Raw genomic sequence first — 19,406 nt, forward strand, 5'->3', positions numbered from 1 at the left:
GCTCTGGGTTTTTTGGGTTGTAATTTATCCTTAACTATAAAGGCAAGTGCTATTTCTTTGAAAAAGTGCAGAGATACAGAGTGGGTTTTTTTCCAAAATAAATTGCCCAGTATGTCTTGCCTGTGAAGCCTAATGCAGACATAATTAAGCTGAACCATAGGATCAGAATTGACTTATCGAGGAAGAGCATCAGAGAACGTGCAGCACAACTTGTGGATTTGTACATAACTCTGAGTATTATTAGTGTGTCAGTGCTCATGGAGTATTTATAGCAAATATACATGAAAAAGTTAACCCTTGTCTGGTGAAATAGAGCTCAAGCAATAAATTTTCTTTGAGCTCAGTGAAAGGGTTTTCCTTTGAACAAAAGAGAAGTGGAATCAAACAGGCTCATGTATTTAATTTCTTTTTTTGTTTTTTAATTAAATTGCTTTTAATGCATTTCTAGTATATTATATTAAGTTACAGCATTTATAATAATAAAGAAGATGACTTTTTCCAGAAAGATCAAGACAGACTAATGAACAAAATTTGCTTAGTCTTTTACAAATGTTGTATATGAAATCTTTTGCATTTACTTACCACTTTTCCCATTTCTTGACAGTAAGAATAAAGTAAAGTAAGTTTGGAGCTGTTGCATACTTGATTCCAATCTTAGGGTTAAATGTTAGGTCAGTTGCATTCCTGGAGTGTGAGAGCAGTTATGCTGTTGTAAATTTATGTATTTCTGTTTAGCACAGAAGATGCTAGAGCTCTTTGCGTCAGTGTACCTGCTTTCCATGCTGAACACTGTTAAAATCCCCATACAACCACATATGCACAAGAGTACAGCACAGAATAATTTATTAATGCCATTTCAGGACATCCACTTCAGAACATCCTGGGATTTCCTGTGAGAAGCACATTTCAAAGACGAGAGTATATTCATTTGCTTGCTTTGTGTGCAAGTCAATCTTGATTGCAATCATTCCTTTATTAAAAAGTAACAAGTAACCCTTATTCCATTAAAAATAACAACAAAACTCTTCAGTCTTTTCTCTTTACTCCCTTAGAGATTTCTTATAAGTAGAGCATTTGGATACACCAGACATAAAGTTTCTAGGTTGTTGGATGTGTCAGATGTTGGATGTGCTGCTGCCAATCTGCCTTTTTTTCCCTTTGTGTATTAAGGCACTTCTCATCTGTTTTTCCCACTCAGTGCAGTTTAAAGCTGCTGTGGAATTGGTCATAGCATTTAAATGCTTAGTATCTTTACCTGTTCAATAATATTGATTATCACCAAAGTTTTGGTGAGAACCTTTTGCTTGTTTTGTTTAATTGGAAATACTTTGTTTGATTTGTTTGATTGGAAATATTTTTGTTTGTTTAATTGGAAATATTTTGCCCATTTGTCACTGTACTTTTTCTTGCTCCAGAAACATTTGGGTCTTGGCCCCCAGCATGGAGGCGTATGTGAGAGGGGAAAGCAGAAGTATGTTGTATGTAGAGCATGGGTCAGTCTTAAAATTCTTTTTGAGTCAGGGTACAACATGACTCAGTGCAGCTGTAACTAACCACAGCTAACAGGTCAGTTTTAGATACAAGTAGGCTGGTTCACCTCATTTATATTTGAAAAGTATTTTCTCTAATGATGACAGATTTCTGAAGTGTCTGCATTGGTCTTGAGACAACATAGACCTTAGCTTTCTCTGACAAAGTGGGCTTTTTCTGATTTTCAAGTCCAGAAAAGTTTGCACTTGCTAGAGGTGGGACCAGTAGCTAGAAAGTTGGCCTTTCTCTGGGCCCGCAGCAAGTAGTTCAGTGAGTCTTAGACTAAGTATATTTACTACCTAAAGAAGATAAAATTTATACTGATCCAGAAACAACTTAAATAACACATGCAGCTTTATGGAATGTGAGTGGGTGGGTGGTCAAAAACCTTTGCTTTTGCCTCCTAGAGAGTGAATTTGTAAATGTGCTGCATAGTTTAGTAAATTATTTTTTAAAATGCTTACAAGCTTGGGTTATTTAATTGCTTCTAGATAAATTACTTTCCAGGGCAGTCAGAATGAGACTTGATTCTGTTCCATAGACTTGCTTTTAAGGATGTTTATTACAACTTGCAGAGAGCTTCTGTGGAAGCTTAAGAATCTGGAATTGGGAATTAGCCTTGATAAAAATCAGTGAAATCTACTCTGGGTGTAGGCAGATAAAAGGCTTGATGGCTGATATCAGGCCTGATAAGCTACATTTCTATGCTATTTTCTTTTAACACATTTTATTTGCAGTTGATTTGTTGCATATCAAACTGTTTAATTTTTGTAAAATACCACAGAAACTTAAATGACTTGTAAGAACTGTCAGCTGTAAAGCATTATGAGACATCCCAGATACCTTTAGTACGATATATTTGTACACATATATGTGTGTAAGATGTGTGCACACATATATGTGATACCTACATTATTAAAATAAAATCTTATTTCATGTTTGCATAAATATGAAGAATTTAAGAAAATCTTGAAAATTACTGATTTTAAAAGATGTATGATTATGTGAACTACTGAAATGTTTTGACATATAGTCTTGGTATCTGAAGCCACTTAAATTGGAGTATTACTTAAAAAGGTTGGTGACTGTATGACACGTTTGTGGATTCAAGGTATATTTGGAGAGCGAAGATACTTTCAGTTCAGTACTAGTTTTTCATTTTACTATTTATATGAAATGTGAAACCATTTACATGTATATGTACTTAAGACAGAAATGTACATTTCTATATTGAAAGATCATTAGGAAGACATTCTGACATTTTATGGAAATTAAAGTCAGCTTTTATATTGAAACTTTTTTTTTGTATTAAAGCATCTAAGATTTTTAAAAAATTTGTTATGGAAGGATATGTTTTTAATCAGGTACGATTTTGCCAGACTTCATTGGAAGCTGTTCATTGCTTTAGTTTTATCAGAGTGATAAACAAAGTATATGAAGCTCAACGGGTGTGGGCAAAAGATGCTTCAGAACAAGTAATGACAAGACCTTCCTGTTAATTGTCTGGGGCAGCACCGGTTTGGTTAGGTGCTGTACTGCAGATCTGCTCTGCAGATGCATAGTTTTCCCTTAATTACTTAATACAAGTCTTCTGTTATTTTTAACAACTGTAAAACTGTTTCTATAATAGTTTTTGTAGTTCTAGTTCTCATTATAGGTATTGAAATAACCAGGTCATTTTACAGGTCTCCTAAAACTTCAGGAATATTGCTAACCTCACAGAAAGTACAGCTGGTTTGTGATCCACCTCTGTTGGATGGGGATGTGTGGGCATGGGAGTGGTTCAACTGTTAAGAGGTTAGCACCTGGTCAACAGATGGACCTTCGCTCCCTCTTATTCCTTACACTGGGATGCTGGTGGGGCTGTGTGGTGTCTCAGCACCTCCAGGCCATCATTCTGCAGGTGGCAGGTCCTCATGAGTGTGTCACAGCATGGGTGGCTCACATGGGAATGAAGCTGCATGTTGATTCTCACTAGAAGGAGCTGGCTGTTGTTTTCACCATGCCTTTATGGCTGCTTGTCCTGGCAAATACCAAATGGGAAGGAGGAGCAAGCAGAATTTCTTCTGCCAGCTTTTCATGCTTCTGTGGTGACTCACCTGCTCATGGATAGCTGTGCTGCTGCCATTAGGAAGTCTGTCGGATATTCCTGTTACTCAAACTGTGACTTTTCTGTGCAGTTGCACTGTATGGTGTTTTCTAGTTTTATGGCCAATAGAATGTATGTCAAAGTTCCCTGTGTCTGTTACTGACAAGGAAGTCTTAAAAAACTCATCTTGTGACTAGCAATAAAATCTGTTCTCCTTAACTTTTCTGATTAAATCTGTCATGTTTATTAATTTGTTATTGTGGTACTTTTGTACAACCTCAATTTTATATCCTCCTGATGTAGGAGTAGCAATTTCTTTTTTTAGATCACTGTAGTTTATCTTGTTCTTGTCTTCATTAGTCTGAATATTCTATAGAAGTAGCTGTAATGGTTTGTTTTAGTCAGGTATTCTTTAATGCTGCCTCTTTTATTTCTACAGTTTTCATAGTGATACTCTTAAGCAAATGCAGTATTTTGGGCACTTTCAGAGCAAGGAGGGGCTTGCAAAATAATCCTAATTGTGTAAACAATTATAGGCTACTGTGTACTAATATATTAAAAATGGATGTGATGGAAAAGGACTTGTTTCTTGTTAGGCTATCTCAAAAACTTAAGTTAGATTACATTATCCAGCTTGGTGCTTTGGCTTCTTTAACATGACAGAATTTTTGTGATTAAGGAGAAAATTGTACCAGGCTTAAAAGAGTTAAATACCCTTTTGGATAACAGGTATGAAATCTTTGTATAGCATTGTCTCAGCTGAACTTTTTTTTTTTTTTTTAATGCATTAAATTGACTTGGCTCTGTTGTATCAAGTTAGTTTTTCTTCTGTCCTCCTGCTCTCAGTGAATTTGTAGGTTTTTTTTTTCTTTTTGAGATTGAAGTCTTTGTGACTTGAAGAATGAAAATCCTATAAATTGGGGGGGTTGTTTATTTTCTTCACCTTTCAGGTTCTGTTTTAGGGAGGTACTGTAGTGGTTAGTTGTTTGCTCCCCTGTCCTGTGTCAGTGCCATCTTAAATATAATATATCAGCATTATAGAGACTGAAGTTGTGCTGAACAGAGGTGCCAAAATTGGCTCTTTAGCTGCTATGGATTGCAATAGGTAGATGAGTTCTCGGAACTCTTCCAGGCTTTCAGGCCCTACAGGAAAGCAATTCAGTTAATTTATTTGTTTGTTTGTTCAATAAATTCTTTACTGAATTCCTTTATGAAAGGTGATATGTGCTGAGATCTAGCTCAGGTTTTCCAGTTATCCTACTGCTATTTAGAAGACAATTGTAAGTGAAAGTTTACAGAGTCTTCATTACATCTTAATTTTCCAAACATGAGTACTTAGCAAGCACTTTTCCTGCATTAGTTGAGAAGAATATATATGTGTCATGTATAAGAGCACATTTTTCAGAATATACCAATGTTATTTATGTATGTTAAAAAAAGTTATCTCTTAGGTGAGATTTTAATGTCAACTTTAATTGTTGCATTTTAATGGTTTTTTTGTTGGCTCCAGTCTGTCTGAATTCATTCATCTCCAAGATAAATAGTAGTGTTTTTTTAAAAAAGAACTGGAAGCTCTTGCTGCAGTTCCAGCTGGTTAGTTGTTCTCTGCTCCAGTCTTTGGTCTTATATTCAAGTGAAGTTGGATTTGCATGGACTCTGCAACTCATTGCCTGTGACCAGTACTGATAGAAAACTGAACAGTCATCATCAGCCAGATGCCTATGAAACCCTCTCTGTGTTTTACTTCCTTGCTTTTTATTTTCCTTTGGTTTTAATTTATAGCCTTTGGTTGTAATTTCAGACTCCATCTTGTAAGATTTTTCTAAATATGCTTTTGTTCTGTGGTAAAAACTATTTCAAACTAGCCTGCCTTGTGAAAAATAGAGCTACTCCTCTTTTCTTAAAGCTTCCCTATCTTCCTTCAGTCCAGCTTTAAATATTGTCACACCCTGTACAGGGCCACACAGATGAGATAAAGGTAGGTCTAAGGAAAGTAGAACTCCCGGTGAATTTTAATCTCTGGATTTATTGATAGTGTTTCTTACCTCAGTTTTTCATTTATCCCCCTGACTTGTAGCTCCATTTAGTCTATCAGTAAGGGAGGACTCCTTGTTTATTTTGTTTTTACAGGGTTTACATGGTAGTTTGGTCACATAGATTTTCTTCATTTAGGTTTAGAATAATGACCTAAGTTACTATTCTAGCAGACGTCTGTATGCAGAAGTGTCCTGTCTTTATTTTTACCTCCCAAGTAGGATTAGAAAATCTTTTACAGTTCCAGTTAATAAAATTCCAGTTAAATGGAAAAGTTGTCCTTTGTCATAGAATTCCAACCTGTAAACCACAGCAAATTTAGGATGAATTATTCTCATACTCTGACTAAACTCCAAGTGCAATGTGTTAACATCTTTCAACTTGTGCTCTTTTAAAACATTTAATTACTTCTTTAAATAAGTGTGAGAAGATTAGAAAATCTTTATACAGGTGTTGCATCTCATGCAAATGTGTGGCTTCATCTTGGATACTGGATTTAATAGCTTGCCTCAGTTTTCCCCCATGTGTTGGCTTTATGCATCTTAAAGATGAGTAAGCCCAAGCATGGAGAAGATTATTTTCAAGAATCTTTTCGTGCTTGGCCTCAGAGATCTAGTAAAGTTCTGTGGAAAAAGAGGAGGGCAGGAACATAATATTTATATCCCGTTGTGCAATTAAATGAGTAAAAGCGCATTGTGCTTTTTAGCCAGATGCATTTTTGTCAGTTCTACATATGTCATTCATCTCCATCCCTTGCTAAAGTTAGGAAATTTTTTACATTTAGGAAGGGAATGGATGGGACTTGGCAAAATTGGGAAGTGTGTTTTCAGTGCGTTTGCCATGCAGGCGTTCAAAGGCTTAAAAATGAAGACATTTTCCACTGTGTAGTTTACTTCTCTGTGTGGGAACCTGCATGTATGTGGGTGTTTGTTTTGCAATTGTTTTGGGGATCAGCTCCCACTAGAATACAGTTGTTTTGCAGGCACTGCACAGAGCTGCTTGAAAAGTTAATAGGTGAGCTGTAGTAAGATTTAGGAATTTCAAATGGTTTAAGTTGTTGGGTTGAAAATAACGTTATTCACCAAATAAAGAATTAACCTCCTTTGATGATTCAGGCCCCTCCTAGCAACCTCCTTTACTGCACTGTTATGAACAAGTCATGCTGTGCTGTAAACAATTTAGGGAAGCTGATTAAGTTGAAAACAAAGCTTGTATTTGGGAGGAGGGGAACTGGAGACAGGGATCAGCTGGGTTTCCAGCCAGGTCTGTCATGGGACCTGCCACAACACAGTAGTGCCTGCACAGCTCCAAGTGTGAGACAGCATGCGAGCAGACAGGTGGGTTTCTTCCTGACGCTCTGTATAAGTACACTACCACTGTCACTGTAATTAAATTATTATTATAGGATTTTTAAAATCCTGAAATGTGTGGAGAGTAGCTTCTTTGCTGGCCTCCAGACTAGTTCTCTCGGCTTTATGAGCTTTATTTGTGTATAAAGGTTTCTGTGTATTGATTATTTAACTGGATTGTAAAAGCACAGAATGGAGGTGTTTCTCATATTGCAGCTTAGGTCTGATGTGCATCAGGTATGAGCATTTTTAAATACCATATTCCCTTCTTCGGTCTTCAGTCCCCAGTTCAGTATTTGTTGAATTCTGCTCAGCTAATATCTTCCTTGTGGAACTTCTTTTCCCCTAGGGACCTGTTTTGGCTATGCATTGTAAAAGTAGGAGTCATTTAGAAGTCCTCAGAGTTGTATTATAGTCAGTTCAGTTAGAGAATATTGTCACCCAGGTGAACTGAGACAGCACTAGCAGTTTAGTTTTTTTTTTTTCCTTAAAGTATTACTTAAAGGAGAGGATTTCCCAAATTTTTCCTTCAAAGAGTATCTTTTACTTTCTGCAAGGATTGTGGGAAAAAGTTGTATCAAGTGTGAAAGAAAATGAGTAGATTGGTAGCACTAGCAAGTGTGGTACAGCAGATGAGGCTTTTTTAAATATAGAGTATCTTATATTATTTTTTGAAAAATCCTTGAGAAGGTTTTCGTGATTTTGTATTTGGTTGTGTATATTTGAGAAAATATGCTGTATGCTTCAGTATGTTGATCTTGGGGAAAGGGAATAAGCCATCTCTTTATGCTTACTGCATTCTTGCTTTCCGCAGTCATCCGACTCCTTTACAGTTGTGTTCTTCTGTTTGGACTAAAAGCCATATGGATGCACATGCTTCTGGTAATAAAGATTGGAGAAAATAAAATTAAGTGAAAAGAAGGTCTACCATACTTTTGTTACTGATACATACATGTTATTGCTCTATCTGTGGGGGAATAGTTTTAATTATGTTGACTTTCACATTCCTTTGAAAGAAAAGCAGTTTAATAAGTAGTTCACAAAGAAATCTGTTTAATTGTAAAGCCTTTAATGAAAACAGGAAAACCCATGTGGAGCATGTAAGAATTTTATTCACTTTGGAGTTTAGTATGACTGACTACATATTAAGAACCATTTAATGTTTCTAAAAAATTGTATATTTTTTTTCTAATGCAGCCTTCTGAAAGGTAGAAACAAAGCAAAATCAAGTCTATTTCTATAGAAATTAGGAATTCGGATTCAAGTTACCGTAAAGCTTAGGGTGAAAGTTGAAGGGAAGGTGATGAGTTGATTTTAAGGTATTTAGTGAGAAGTCTTCCCAAGCTTGTACATGTATATCGTTAGAAACATGTTAAATGACATGTGAATTAGAGGAGAAGCTCACTGGTCCTAATAAGACATGAGGAAATGTGGTAACTGATAGAGATTTTTTTTGTCATGTAATCTGAACAGAGATTTATTTTTAAGTAATTTTTATGCTTTCAAAATGCATTGTTTTTGTATTTAAGTGAGATGACTTGGAGCTAATGCATCTGCTCATAACTTCCTTTAAAAGAACAGGAAAGAGATTGACAGACTGTATAGATATCATAAAAACATTGTAAAAGAAGCAATGAGGAGTAAAATGCCAGCTCCTTTGAATCATAATGAAGAATTACTGTCAGGGTTATCAGCGCAGTTAAAGCAAAAATCTGACTGATATGGTATCTTCCAGCTGTGGTGCCTTTAGCCAAAGAGCATAACAAAAGTGTAAGATTTCTTTCCTGTGAGGAAGGGGTGGGAGAATCGGGATTGTTCAGCCAGAAGTAAAAACTCCAGAGTAGCCTAATTGTGGCCTTCCAGTACCTAAAGGGTGCCAGCCAGCCAGCTGCAGAGGGACTTGTGAGAAGAGCAAGACAAGGGGGAATGGCTTTAAACTGCATAAGAGTAAGTTTAGATTAGATGCTGAAAAGAAGTTCTTTACTGTGAGAGTGGTGATGGATTGGAACTGGTAACTCAGCTAAGTGGCGGATGCCCCATCCCTGGAAGTGTTCAAGGCCATGCTGAATGGGGCTTGGAGCAACTCACTCTAGTGAAAGGTGTCCCTGTCTGTGCAAAGGGAGTTGGAGCTAGATGGTCTTTAAGGTTCTTTTTAACCCAGATTATTCCGTGGTTCATCCTGGTTTCTAGCTTTCTATAATTTCAGACTTGGTTCTGTGTTGGTTGGTTGGTTGGTGTTTTCCCTAAAGCCTCAAAGAGCGCTACCGAGAATCCTGGCTTCTGTTTACACTTGGGCATCTTTCAGCAGTCTTGTTCCTGGCTGTTTCCCAATTTAATTATGAAATGTTACGGAAAATGTTTTGCAGGGTGGAGATTGGTTGCATTTTGTTTTTGTTTTACTATTTAAAGCATTCTAGATGTGATAGGAGAGGTAAGAACATGTTTTCTACTGGCTGATCAGAGAGATAATAAATAATTCTATCAGTGCAACTCATAATCCCATTGGCCTTCAGTTCCTTGATTGTTGCTGAGCTGAGGAACCAATGTGTCTTCTTAGTTGGTTCTGTCAAGAAAGGTATTCCATGTGTCTGATGATTCTGTTAGTGTCATTTTGTAAGGGAGTAATTAGAATTATAAGCAGTTTTCTAAATGTGACCCTTTTAGATTTTTAGTGACCATGGTGGCTTTTGCTTTGTTCTTTTCTATTCTGCTGGCTTCCAGATTTCTGAGCTGATATAAGATGGCTCTGGAAATAGTGATTAAACTTTAGAAGTTAAAGTCAGTTTAGAAACCATTCTTTATTGTGTTTGTGCAATTGAAAATGTTTATTTCATCATTATCTGCAAACCAATGTAAGCCACGTATCATGGGCTTATACAGAAGGTTTCAACTTTGATTAATGTGCCTAAGAGTCATAATCAAGCATGACAAAGGTGGTGTATATGGATGAATATAGTGTCTAATGCAATAAATAGTACCAAAGTTGTGTGATTAATGTGTGCACTGTTTTAAGTGGCGGTGCTCTTCCAAAGGTTTCCTTGTTTTTACCTAATCATGGTATGAGACAGATCTTTGTCTGAATTTCTGGACCTAAGGCAAAGAGATTCCTGCTAGCATCCTTTGAAGTTAGTACTGAATAAAAATGCTATCAATTCCAGGTGGCTTAAGAGGAATCTGATTAGCCTTGGTCAGTGTGGCCACTAAGAAAAGCTGGTGTTTGGTTCCTGCAATGACAGATGTGATGCATGAAGTTACAGCTCAGGGGTGGGTGGGTGAGTTGCTTTTGATTATTTTGCCCTTTGGAATTCAAGGTTCTTGCCTTCAGATGTGCTTAGTGACTCGAGGCATAGGAAGGGACATGTAAACGCTGTCATTTAATTTGCAGTTCCCAGCTAGGAAAGCTTGTAACTGGTTCTGCCAACAGTGCCCTGGTGGGAAACCAGCACCTTAGAAGGTTGAAACATTACACCACATTTGAACCAGTGAAGTACATCTTCACCCCATTACTGCTCCAGTGTTCAGCATCAGGTGATCCATCTGCAGCTCTTGGTTTTGACTTACTTGATGAATCTTCTATTTGGTACATTTAGTTACATTACTATTATTTGCCCTTTTCTGGAACACGTAGGAGCATGGTAAACAGCGCATACATTTAGGGCTCCTCTGCAAACTTCTGTTCCTTGTGAAAAATAACAACTTTTGATTCATTATTGAACCTGTTATTAATACACAAGGACTTTCTTATTGTGTGTCACTCTTGAAGAACTCCTGCTAAAAGATCTTGCGATGTCCATCTTGGAAGTCTTGGTGTTCAGCTAGATCATCCTTCCTCATACGCATCTTGGTTCTTTGGGGGAAAAACAAAGAGATTTGTGAAGCGTGATTTCATTTTCCATTACATTTATCTAGCTGTCTTCTGACTTGTGTTTCTCATAACTGTAGCCAATCTTTCTGGTATAAAGTTAAAATTATTCTGCAGTTACAGCAGTGTTTCTTTAGAGCTTAAAAAAAAAAAAAAACAAACCAAAAAGAAACTGAACTCTCTTAATTTCTTTGTATTCTTTCTAGACAAAGAAAGTATCTGTATTTCAGTTATTTTTTGCATTTTTCCTTTTTACCCATAAGTATGACTTAAGCAATTATTGTGAAAAATTTGGACATGTAAAATGTCGATCTGGAATCATAAGACTTGAAGGAATTATTTTTCTGCGTCTTTTGTGTAAACATTTGGGATTAACCTAAGACTTAATGAAAATAAGTCTTTCATTTGTGCAGAAAACCATGTCTGTGTAACACTAGCTTTGGAATAATCTTCACCTTGGTTCTGATTTTTCTCTATTAAAACAATGGGAGCAATGCATGCTTTTGCTACCAAAACCAAAGAGTTGCAAAGGAGAAGGGGAAAAAAGGAGTAAGCTGTATATTCAATATCAAAGCAACTTGGGTTGTTGTACAAGAAAAATGATGTTGCAATTAAGTCTGTGCTCTGTTGAAAACGTACTTAGCACTCTCCTAAGTGACTTGCAGAGTAAAATGGCACCATTTGCTGAAGTAGATAAATGACAAGTAATAGTCTTACATTATAAGAGACAACTGAAAGGTTTGTGATACTAACATTTGGACTGATTTGTGTGGTGTCTTGTACATTGGAGCATGTGGATGACACAACAGCATGGCTTGAATAGATGCTTCCATTCTTGTATCTTGGTATCTGTTGGTATCTGTCTTGCAATAAGTTCATTGTTAACAGTCCTTTCAAAATGTAGCAGAACACTTTTGAGAAAGATGTTTTGTGAACAAAATTGCATGGTTTTGCACTAGACTTAAATATTGGCTCTGTCAATTCTAAAATACTTATGTCTGCTTTACTTGTTTATGTAAAGCTGAAGGCACTCTCTGTTTCTTTACACTGGCTCCTTTACAGTCCTAATGAATGTAAAAAAACATTTCTATTCCATTTTCATGTAATCTGCAGTTTACGTTGTTTCACTGGGGTACAGTGTTCTCTTCAAAAACATAATACAAAGAGTTATAATTAACATGTGTGTAAAAGTGCAAATAAGTATTTCTTAATAGAAGGAGACTAGAGCAAACTTCTAAAGTATAAGTTTTAGTTAATGTATTTTTTTTAATTCAAACTTGCATTAAGACCAAATATTCTTTGCTTCTAACAAAGCTTGCAGTTTTGATAGGCCTACTATTAAATTTTTCATGTGACTTTAATTGAATGTAACTTTTCTCTGCATAATTGGTTTTTCTCCTGTTTGAAAATATATAAAAATAATGAGAAAGTAGAGGTTTACTTAACCGTGTAAACTTTTCTAAAGTTTGTGGAGTGCTTAAGAGATCAAATATAAATTAACTAAATTAACGCCTCTTTCTCTGTAGGGTGCTGGTCAAGACAAACTTGGAATATATGTCAAGTCTGTTGTGAAAGGAGGTGCTGCAGATGTGGTCAGTAATATTCTTAATTCATCAATTTCAGAAGTAGTAAGAGCCTTCAGAAATGCTTGCAAATCCTTTGTTTACTAGTTTGTATGATTCAGTAGTTTGTGAATGATTGATTGTTTTAGTGGAGATCATGCTGGCATTGATGTATGAATTTCCTTCTCTTGAACACATATTTAGGATGGTCGTCTGGCCGCAGGGGATCAGTTGCTTAGTGTGGATGGTCGAAGTTTGGTGGGCCTGTCCCAGGAGAGGTACAGAATGCTTTCCTTGGTTGTTTTTATAGAAGCAAAATGTTATCTTAATGATGTACCAAAATGGGCAGAAGCTCATGATTTTTACACTTTATGCTTTGTCTTGGTGTCTGATAACTGCCTATGGATAACCTTAGCAACAAATTCAACTGTTTGTGTAGTATTTTTCTCTTCTTTTCATACAGTGTGGGTCATTTATATAGAGGAGATTGTAAGATTGTATTATACATTTGGATTTTGGTTTTGAACAATCTTTATTTCAGTTTAAATACTTTATTTAATTTTAAATACTTTGGCTTCTGACCTTTGAAGCAGAAACTGGGACTAAAGTAGTACTTGCCAGTAGGTATTGTCTGCGTGCATAAGCCTATCTTCTTGTCATTATCTTGTAATTTTTTTCAAAGTGATTTTAAGTATTAGTCTGAAAAAGTGTGCTTTGTCAAGCAACAGATTACTGATAATAAGGGTAACTAAGTAATACAGTGCCTAATTTAATTTTGTTTTATTTGCTCTGCCTTTTTTTGTAGGGCAGCAGAACTTATGACTAGGACAGGTTCTGTAGTAACACTAGAAGTAGCAAAACAAGGAGCAATTTACCATGGCCTGGCAACCCTGCTTAATCAGCCATCCCCAATGATGCAAAGAGGTAAAGATACTAATATTGATGTTAATAATAGCTTTGTAAGTCTGTCTTCTACACTCATAAGAATGCAGAGAATAGAATAATTTACAGTATCATACCAAGCATTACTATAATATTAAAGCAGAAAAGAAATATAATTGCACAGAAAAAAAGAAATTTCCTTTCTTGTCAGAAATTCATCTGGTTTTAAATACTGCTTGAAATTTTCCTAGTTTAGTAATGAATAAATCCTTTGCACGTGTACCTTTTAAAAGTTAATTATGCATTTAAACACAATTCTGATTTGAATTCATTTTTGTTTTAACAAATGGAATATAATTAATATAAAGGGCAATTAACTCAATGGCATTTTTTGTCCCTTTTATAAGAGCTTCTCTCCTCTCAGAATTATGTCTTCCTTGTAACCACACAGTGCAGTGTAACTAGTTGGAGAGAAATAAATGTAAATAGAAGCCCTGAAATGTATTTTGCCATTGAATTTTAATTTTTTTTTTAACTAGAAATGTTGAAATGTATCTTCTTAAGTTTCAGTGTCTGATCATAAGAAGTTCTTGGATGCTTCTCCAATGTTTTATTTTATCATCCTACTTCAGGGTACTAACAAAAGACATATTAAAGTCCAATATAAAATAGTATTGTAAAGGAAATAATTTTGTTAATGAAGACATTTTCTACATACAGTACCAGTATAGGAAAGAATGGGTTAAAAGAACAAATCCTTATTATCACAGTTGACACCACCATCCGAGATGCCATATGTCCCAGTCATCCAGAGACCTCTCAGTATAACATGTTTAGTTTTTCCAATTGTTGTGGTACTTTGTCAGAAGTTCTTTTAAAGAATACAGATGGAGGGAATTCTGTACATTTGATAGAAGATTGGGATTATGTATTTGAAGAAATAAAGATTTTTAAATCTAGCATTTGCTTTACTGGGAACTTAATTTTTAAATATAAGCTCAAGGTAGCTCTGGTTTGAAAAAAAATACGCTAGGCAATAGTTAAGTGAAAAGGAGAAACTCCATATCCAACTGTTACAGTTTTTGACCGCCGTGGCTCAGGTAAACCCCGACCAAAGAGTGAAGGTTTTGAGCTGTACAACAATTCCACGCAAAATGGATCACCTGAGAGTCCCCAGCTGCCCTGGACGGAGTACAGTGAACCAAAGAAGCTGCCAGGGGATGACAGACTGATGAAGAACAGGGCTGATCATCGTTCCAGTCCCAATGTAGCAAGTAAGAAAAGTTATCCTTCTTTAGGGGATAGATTTCTCCTGCAGTAGTTTTAGAGGCTGTTGTATTCAAAAGGGGGTGACTGTTTTTTTAAAAATTGATTAAGTTTAAAATACCAGTGTAGTGGCAACATTTGGAGCAAGCTTCTTGATAGAACTACTTAAAGACAATATAGTTATTTTGTGAATAGTGTTACTTTATTAAGTCTTTATTAAGGCCTGTAAATTATTATTAACCGTCATGTAAATGCTTCCTTTACTTTCCAACAGATCAGCCTCCAAGCCCTGGGGGAAAGAATGCTTATGCATCTGGAACTACTACCAAAATAACCTCAGTCTCTACTGGAAATCTTTGTACAGAGGTCAGAAATGGCAAGCAAAATGCTGGCTATTAAACTTTCTTTATCTATTAGTAGTGTCAGTGGGCTTGACTCAAATCAGTGTCTCACTGAACTGTTTGACTACAGTGCTGTTGCTTGTGACTGGGTGGGGTTTTGCTTATTACAGCTAATGAAAGGTTTGGAAAGTTTTCAATGATTTCATTAAATTTTGTTCATGAAGTTGTCCTTGTGATTTTTAGGTTTGTACAATGTTGCATACTCGCTTTGAGACCATAAAAACATGAGTCATAGCCACAGTTATATTTGATACTAGGCAACCTCTTCATCTCCTGTCCCAGATGAGTAATGCTCTTAGGAGCCAAAAGAAAATATTTGGAAAAAACATGTTTAGAGCAATCTTCAATACAGATCTATGTGATTAGAGAATCATACCTTGATTTTTTTTCTCCCTTTTTCAGGAGCAGATTCTGCCACCACGACCTGAAGCTTATCCTATCCCAACACAGACCTATACTAGAGAATATTTCACATTTCCAGCTTCAAAGTCACAGGATCGAATGGGTCCAGCTCAGAGTCAGTGGCCAAGTTATGAAGAAAAACCACAGCTTCAGGCAGAAAGTAATAATTCTATCAATACTACCATGCAGGTGAGAAGTAATTTTTTTTCAGTATGAGGAAACAACTTGCTTTCCATTCCTGGGCAGCTAGAGACTTTTTTCAGAATCGTCAGTTCTCTACAACTATACCATAAGATGGGAACAACTGTACTTTTGCCAAGGTGGGCTTGAGTTCAGGAACCCTATGGTTTGGGTTTTTTTCCTTAGCATTTTGCCTTTTTTCCCCCCCTTCCTTTCACAGAATTTGTTACCGTGTTCTGCAGACCTGTTATCTGGGATATTTTAATCCCCCTGTTGGAGATAATGAGGTGTCAGTGGTAGTAGGATTCATCATGTAAAATGTTCTCTGGCTTTCTGAAAAGCAAACTATATCTCCATTCTTCCAAGAAGGTTTATGTGGAAAAATGTTTGCCTGAAGGGTGTGCTATTTAAGTGATAAAGTATTAAAATTGAAATAAAACAGTTCTTGAGGCCTATCCAAGGTGTTCACTGAAACACATTCCCTGCTCCTAGCTAAAAAAGGAAATATATAATTTCAAATCGTATCTATTATCAAAGTGTAGATGCATCTTGATATGGAAGGAATTTACACCCATTGTACTTTTAGAAATTCAAACACAGTGCTGTTCTGCTCCTTTTAGTGAGAACTTCACTCAAATCCATGCAGGAAATTAAACCTAGATCTCCTAAATCTAGTTACTGGATCATCTTCTTTCTCTAATCTACCAGACTTAAAAATATAGGGAGCTTTTTTTTCCTTGCTATTTCTTAATTAGCGATAAAAGCAGAGCTTTACACCAGGCTTATCCTTTACTTTTGGAAAAGTGCTGTGTACATTAGCTTGAGATTCTGTCTATGTAAGCAAAGAAAGAATTGTTTATAGGTTGCTCACACATGCATGGGCAAGTGTATTCAGTAAAAAGTCACTTTTATTTTAGTGTTTTTTTAGTATTCTAGAGATAAAATTCTCATTATTTGAGCTGTTAAAAAAATAGATGTTTTGCTCAAAGTAAGACAGTAATTTTGAAAGGGAAATGCTGCAAGTTGAACAACTTTAGCAAATAGATACAGAAATATTTTACTGAATTTCCATGCTTAACTCTTACACATTTCATGATTTCCTCTCGCTTACTCTTAGCTGCATAGCTAACATCTACATGCTCTCTGTCAGTGATGGGAGAAAGGGAGGTGGGTGTCTCCAGAGAACAGTTCCTACCTATTTATCTTAACTGAATTCTATGATAATTGTTGCCTGGACATGCATCTCTCCCCTGCTTAAAACAAGCTTAAGTGAGTAGCTTAGATGAGGTGGTTAAAACTAGTAAAGATGAAGCCCATCTATTAAAGTTGTTGACAGACACTGAATTTGAGCTATAGCCTTAAGGCTGAAGGCAGGGCAGAAAAGGATTTTGCTAAAGCAAAATACAAGGTTTAACTCCTTACTAGCACTGAAAGTGTTAATAGATTTTCCCTGCCAGATGAGAGTTCTTTTAAGTTGAAAATTAGAAGAAAACAGAAGAAAAACTTTTACAACAATAAAAAAATACACTTTAATCTTTGCAGAAAAAACAGGGCTTGTAAAAAAAGCTGCTAAATGCCTGTTTTCTATTCTGAAGGCATTAGCAAACTTTGGCTAGGTGCATCTTTACAGCAAATCTACCACAAATAACTTGTGTTCAGCTCTGTTGGACTAATAGAGCATAAAAAATACACTTGTTCCTCTCAAAGAAGGCATTCTTTAGAGGTCATGGTTAAGGTCATTGATGGAGGAAGATAAAACAAGTTTGCTTTGTTAGTCTTCTCTGAATTGTTGATAATTGGTGCATTATGTGTTCAGTGCTTAGCAGTTCCTAACAGTCAAAGTATGAATATTTGCTTCAAGAAAATCGTTAACAGATTTAATAATCCTGGTTTATGGTCCAGTGTTCCTTTTCAGGTGGTTGTTCAGTGCAATGGGACCCAGAGCTTCTATAGAAAAAGACTTAGTGTTGCACTAAAGTGACAAAAATCTCAGACCATTATACTCATGTTCCAGGAGCAGGTAGAATTAGACTGCCTGCCTGGATTCTGTACCCTGAATTGTGTCAGTAATGGGAGCTTCCTGCAGGGCATCTCTCCTGCTAATGGAGGAGGGTAGGCAGAGGCGCTCTTCTGTCTCTCTGTCTGCAGCCTTTGTGTTTGCTTTCCCAATAGGAAAGATGCTCAGTGAAGCCAGCTGAAGTCTGAATGGCAGAGCTGATATGACTGAGCCACTGCTCAGAGCTACCAGGACTTCCATACTCACACATGGGGGAGGGGGTGTCAGGGATAGTCCTGAGAAACTGTGCGAGCTGGGGAGATTTTCAGCTTAAACTCCATTTTGCATTCATCATTCCTCCCAGTCCAGTTACCAGGCAGTTCCCAGGAGCTTGCTAAGTCTTCCATTGCTTAAATGAGTTAAGAAGACTGAGAAAAATATTTTATTGTTGGTTTTGGGAAACCTACTGGGTATGGAAATGCTGAAATTTGTTAAAAGTAATTACTTTCAGTAATAAGAATGTGTTTTGTAAGCCATTTTCAAATATGTTTTAATGTGGATGGACTGTGATACACATGCCTTGTTTAATATTTTTCAGCGTGTAGCTCGTTCTCAGGAAGAGCTCAGAGACAAAGTTTTCCAGCCAGAGAGGAATCGTTTGGAAGTTGTTATACGCAAGGATGTGGAGTACATTGATCGGAAGTCAGACAGCGATCAGTGGATGAATTCATCTGTGGATTCCAGCACATCTAGCCAGGAACATCTGAACCATTCCTCCAAACCAGTGTCGCCTGGTTCTTGTTTAGCTAAAAGTGGACCTGGCCGTTGGAAGACTCCAGCCACTAGCCAGCCGACTCCAGTGGCCATTTCCCAGCCCATCAGAACAGATCTTCCCCCTCCGCCACCACCTCCTCCAGTGCATTATGCTGCTGAATTTGATGAACTACAAATGGATTTGCCTCTGCCTCCACCTCCTCCTCCAAACCAGATAGGAGCACAAGCATCCTCCCAGGTAGCTGCTGCTGAGCGTAAAAAAAGAGAAGAGCATCAGAGGTGGTATGAAAAGGAAAAGGCACGTTTGGAAGAAGAACGAGAAAGGAAACGTCGTGAGCAGGAGAGAAAATTGGGCCAAATGCGTTCTCAGACACTAATTCCTACTCAGCCCATGGTTCCTCCTGTCTCCCTTCAACAAGTGAAATCAGAAAAGCCCTCAACTTTGCAGAGGCCTCAAGAAACAGTTATTCGAGAGCTGCAGCCCCAACAGCAGCCGCGGACTATTGAGCGGAGAGACCTGCAGTACATTACCATCAGCAAGGAAGAGCTGTCCTCTGGTGACAGCCTCTCTCCAGATCCGTGGAAACGGGATGCGAAGGAGAAGCTGGAAAAGCAGCAACAGATGCACATCGTGGACATGCTGAGTAAAGAGATTCAGGACCTTCAGAACAAACCTGATCGTACAGCAGAAGAAAACGACCGCCTCCGCAAACTCATGCTTGAGTGGCAGTTCCAAAAGCGACTGCAAGAATCAAAGCAAAAGGATGAGGATGATGATGAAGAAGAGGATGATGAGGTGGATACTATGCTCATCATGCAGCGACTGGAGGCAGAAAGAAGAGCAAGGGTAAAATCCTTTCTAGAAAAAAATACTGTTAATTTTTAGCTTGGTGGGTTTTCATGCTTTGAGTGTTTTGATGTTCTTAGACAGTAAAGGAGGATGAGACTTTCTTAAATGGCTTGAATTTTAAAATTAGTAACTTAGAGTGGTTTCATCAGTTAAGTAATATATTGTGAAAATCTCGAAGCTACCTTTTATAGAATTCAATTTTAGCAATTGAATTTATTTTTCTGGTTTT

The 19,406-nt window shown here is 36.9% G+C and overlaps 1 protein-coding gene across 26 annotated transcripts in view; it reads left to right on the plus strand.

Moving 5' to 3' along the window:
- AFDN (afadin, adherens junction formation factor) overlaps window positions 1-19,406 on the plus strand; it is a 115,346-nt gene that overhangs the window by 80,024 nt on the left and 15,916 nt on the right. For 25 of the 26 annotated variants that reach the window (XM_074537387.1, XM_074537401.1, XM_074537409.1 and 22 more), the window contains 7 exons: window positions 12,391-12,456; window positions 12,631-12,704; window positions 13,232-13,350; window positions 14,388-14,582; window positions 14,849-14,940; window positions 15,378-15,566; window positions 18,152-19,174. In XM_074537387.1, the coding sequence (XP_074393488.1) occupies window positions 12,391-12,456; window positions 12,631-12,704; window positions 13,232-13,350; window positions 14,388-14,582; window positions 14,849-14,940; window positions 15,378-15,566; window positions 18,152-19,174 (1,758 nt within the window). The remainder of the gene's footprint in view (window positions 1-12,390; window positions 12,457-12,630; window positions 12,705-13,231; window positions 13,351-14,387; window positions 14,583-14,848; window positions 14,941-15,377; window positions 15,567-18,151; window positions 19,175-19,406) is intronic. The other variant, XM_074537393.1, reaches the window with a different exon arrangement.

The sequence above is a fragment of the Zonotrichia albicollis genome, chromosome 3, assembly GCF_047830755.1.
Source record: "Zonotrichia albicollis isolate bZonAlb1 chromosome 3, bZonAlb1.hap1, whole genome shotgun sequence".
In the NCBI taxonomy this organism is placed as follows: domain Eukaryota; kingdom Metazoa; phylum Chordata; class Aves; order Passeriformes; family Passerellidae; genus Zonotrichia; species Zonotrichia albicollis.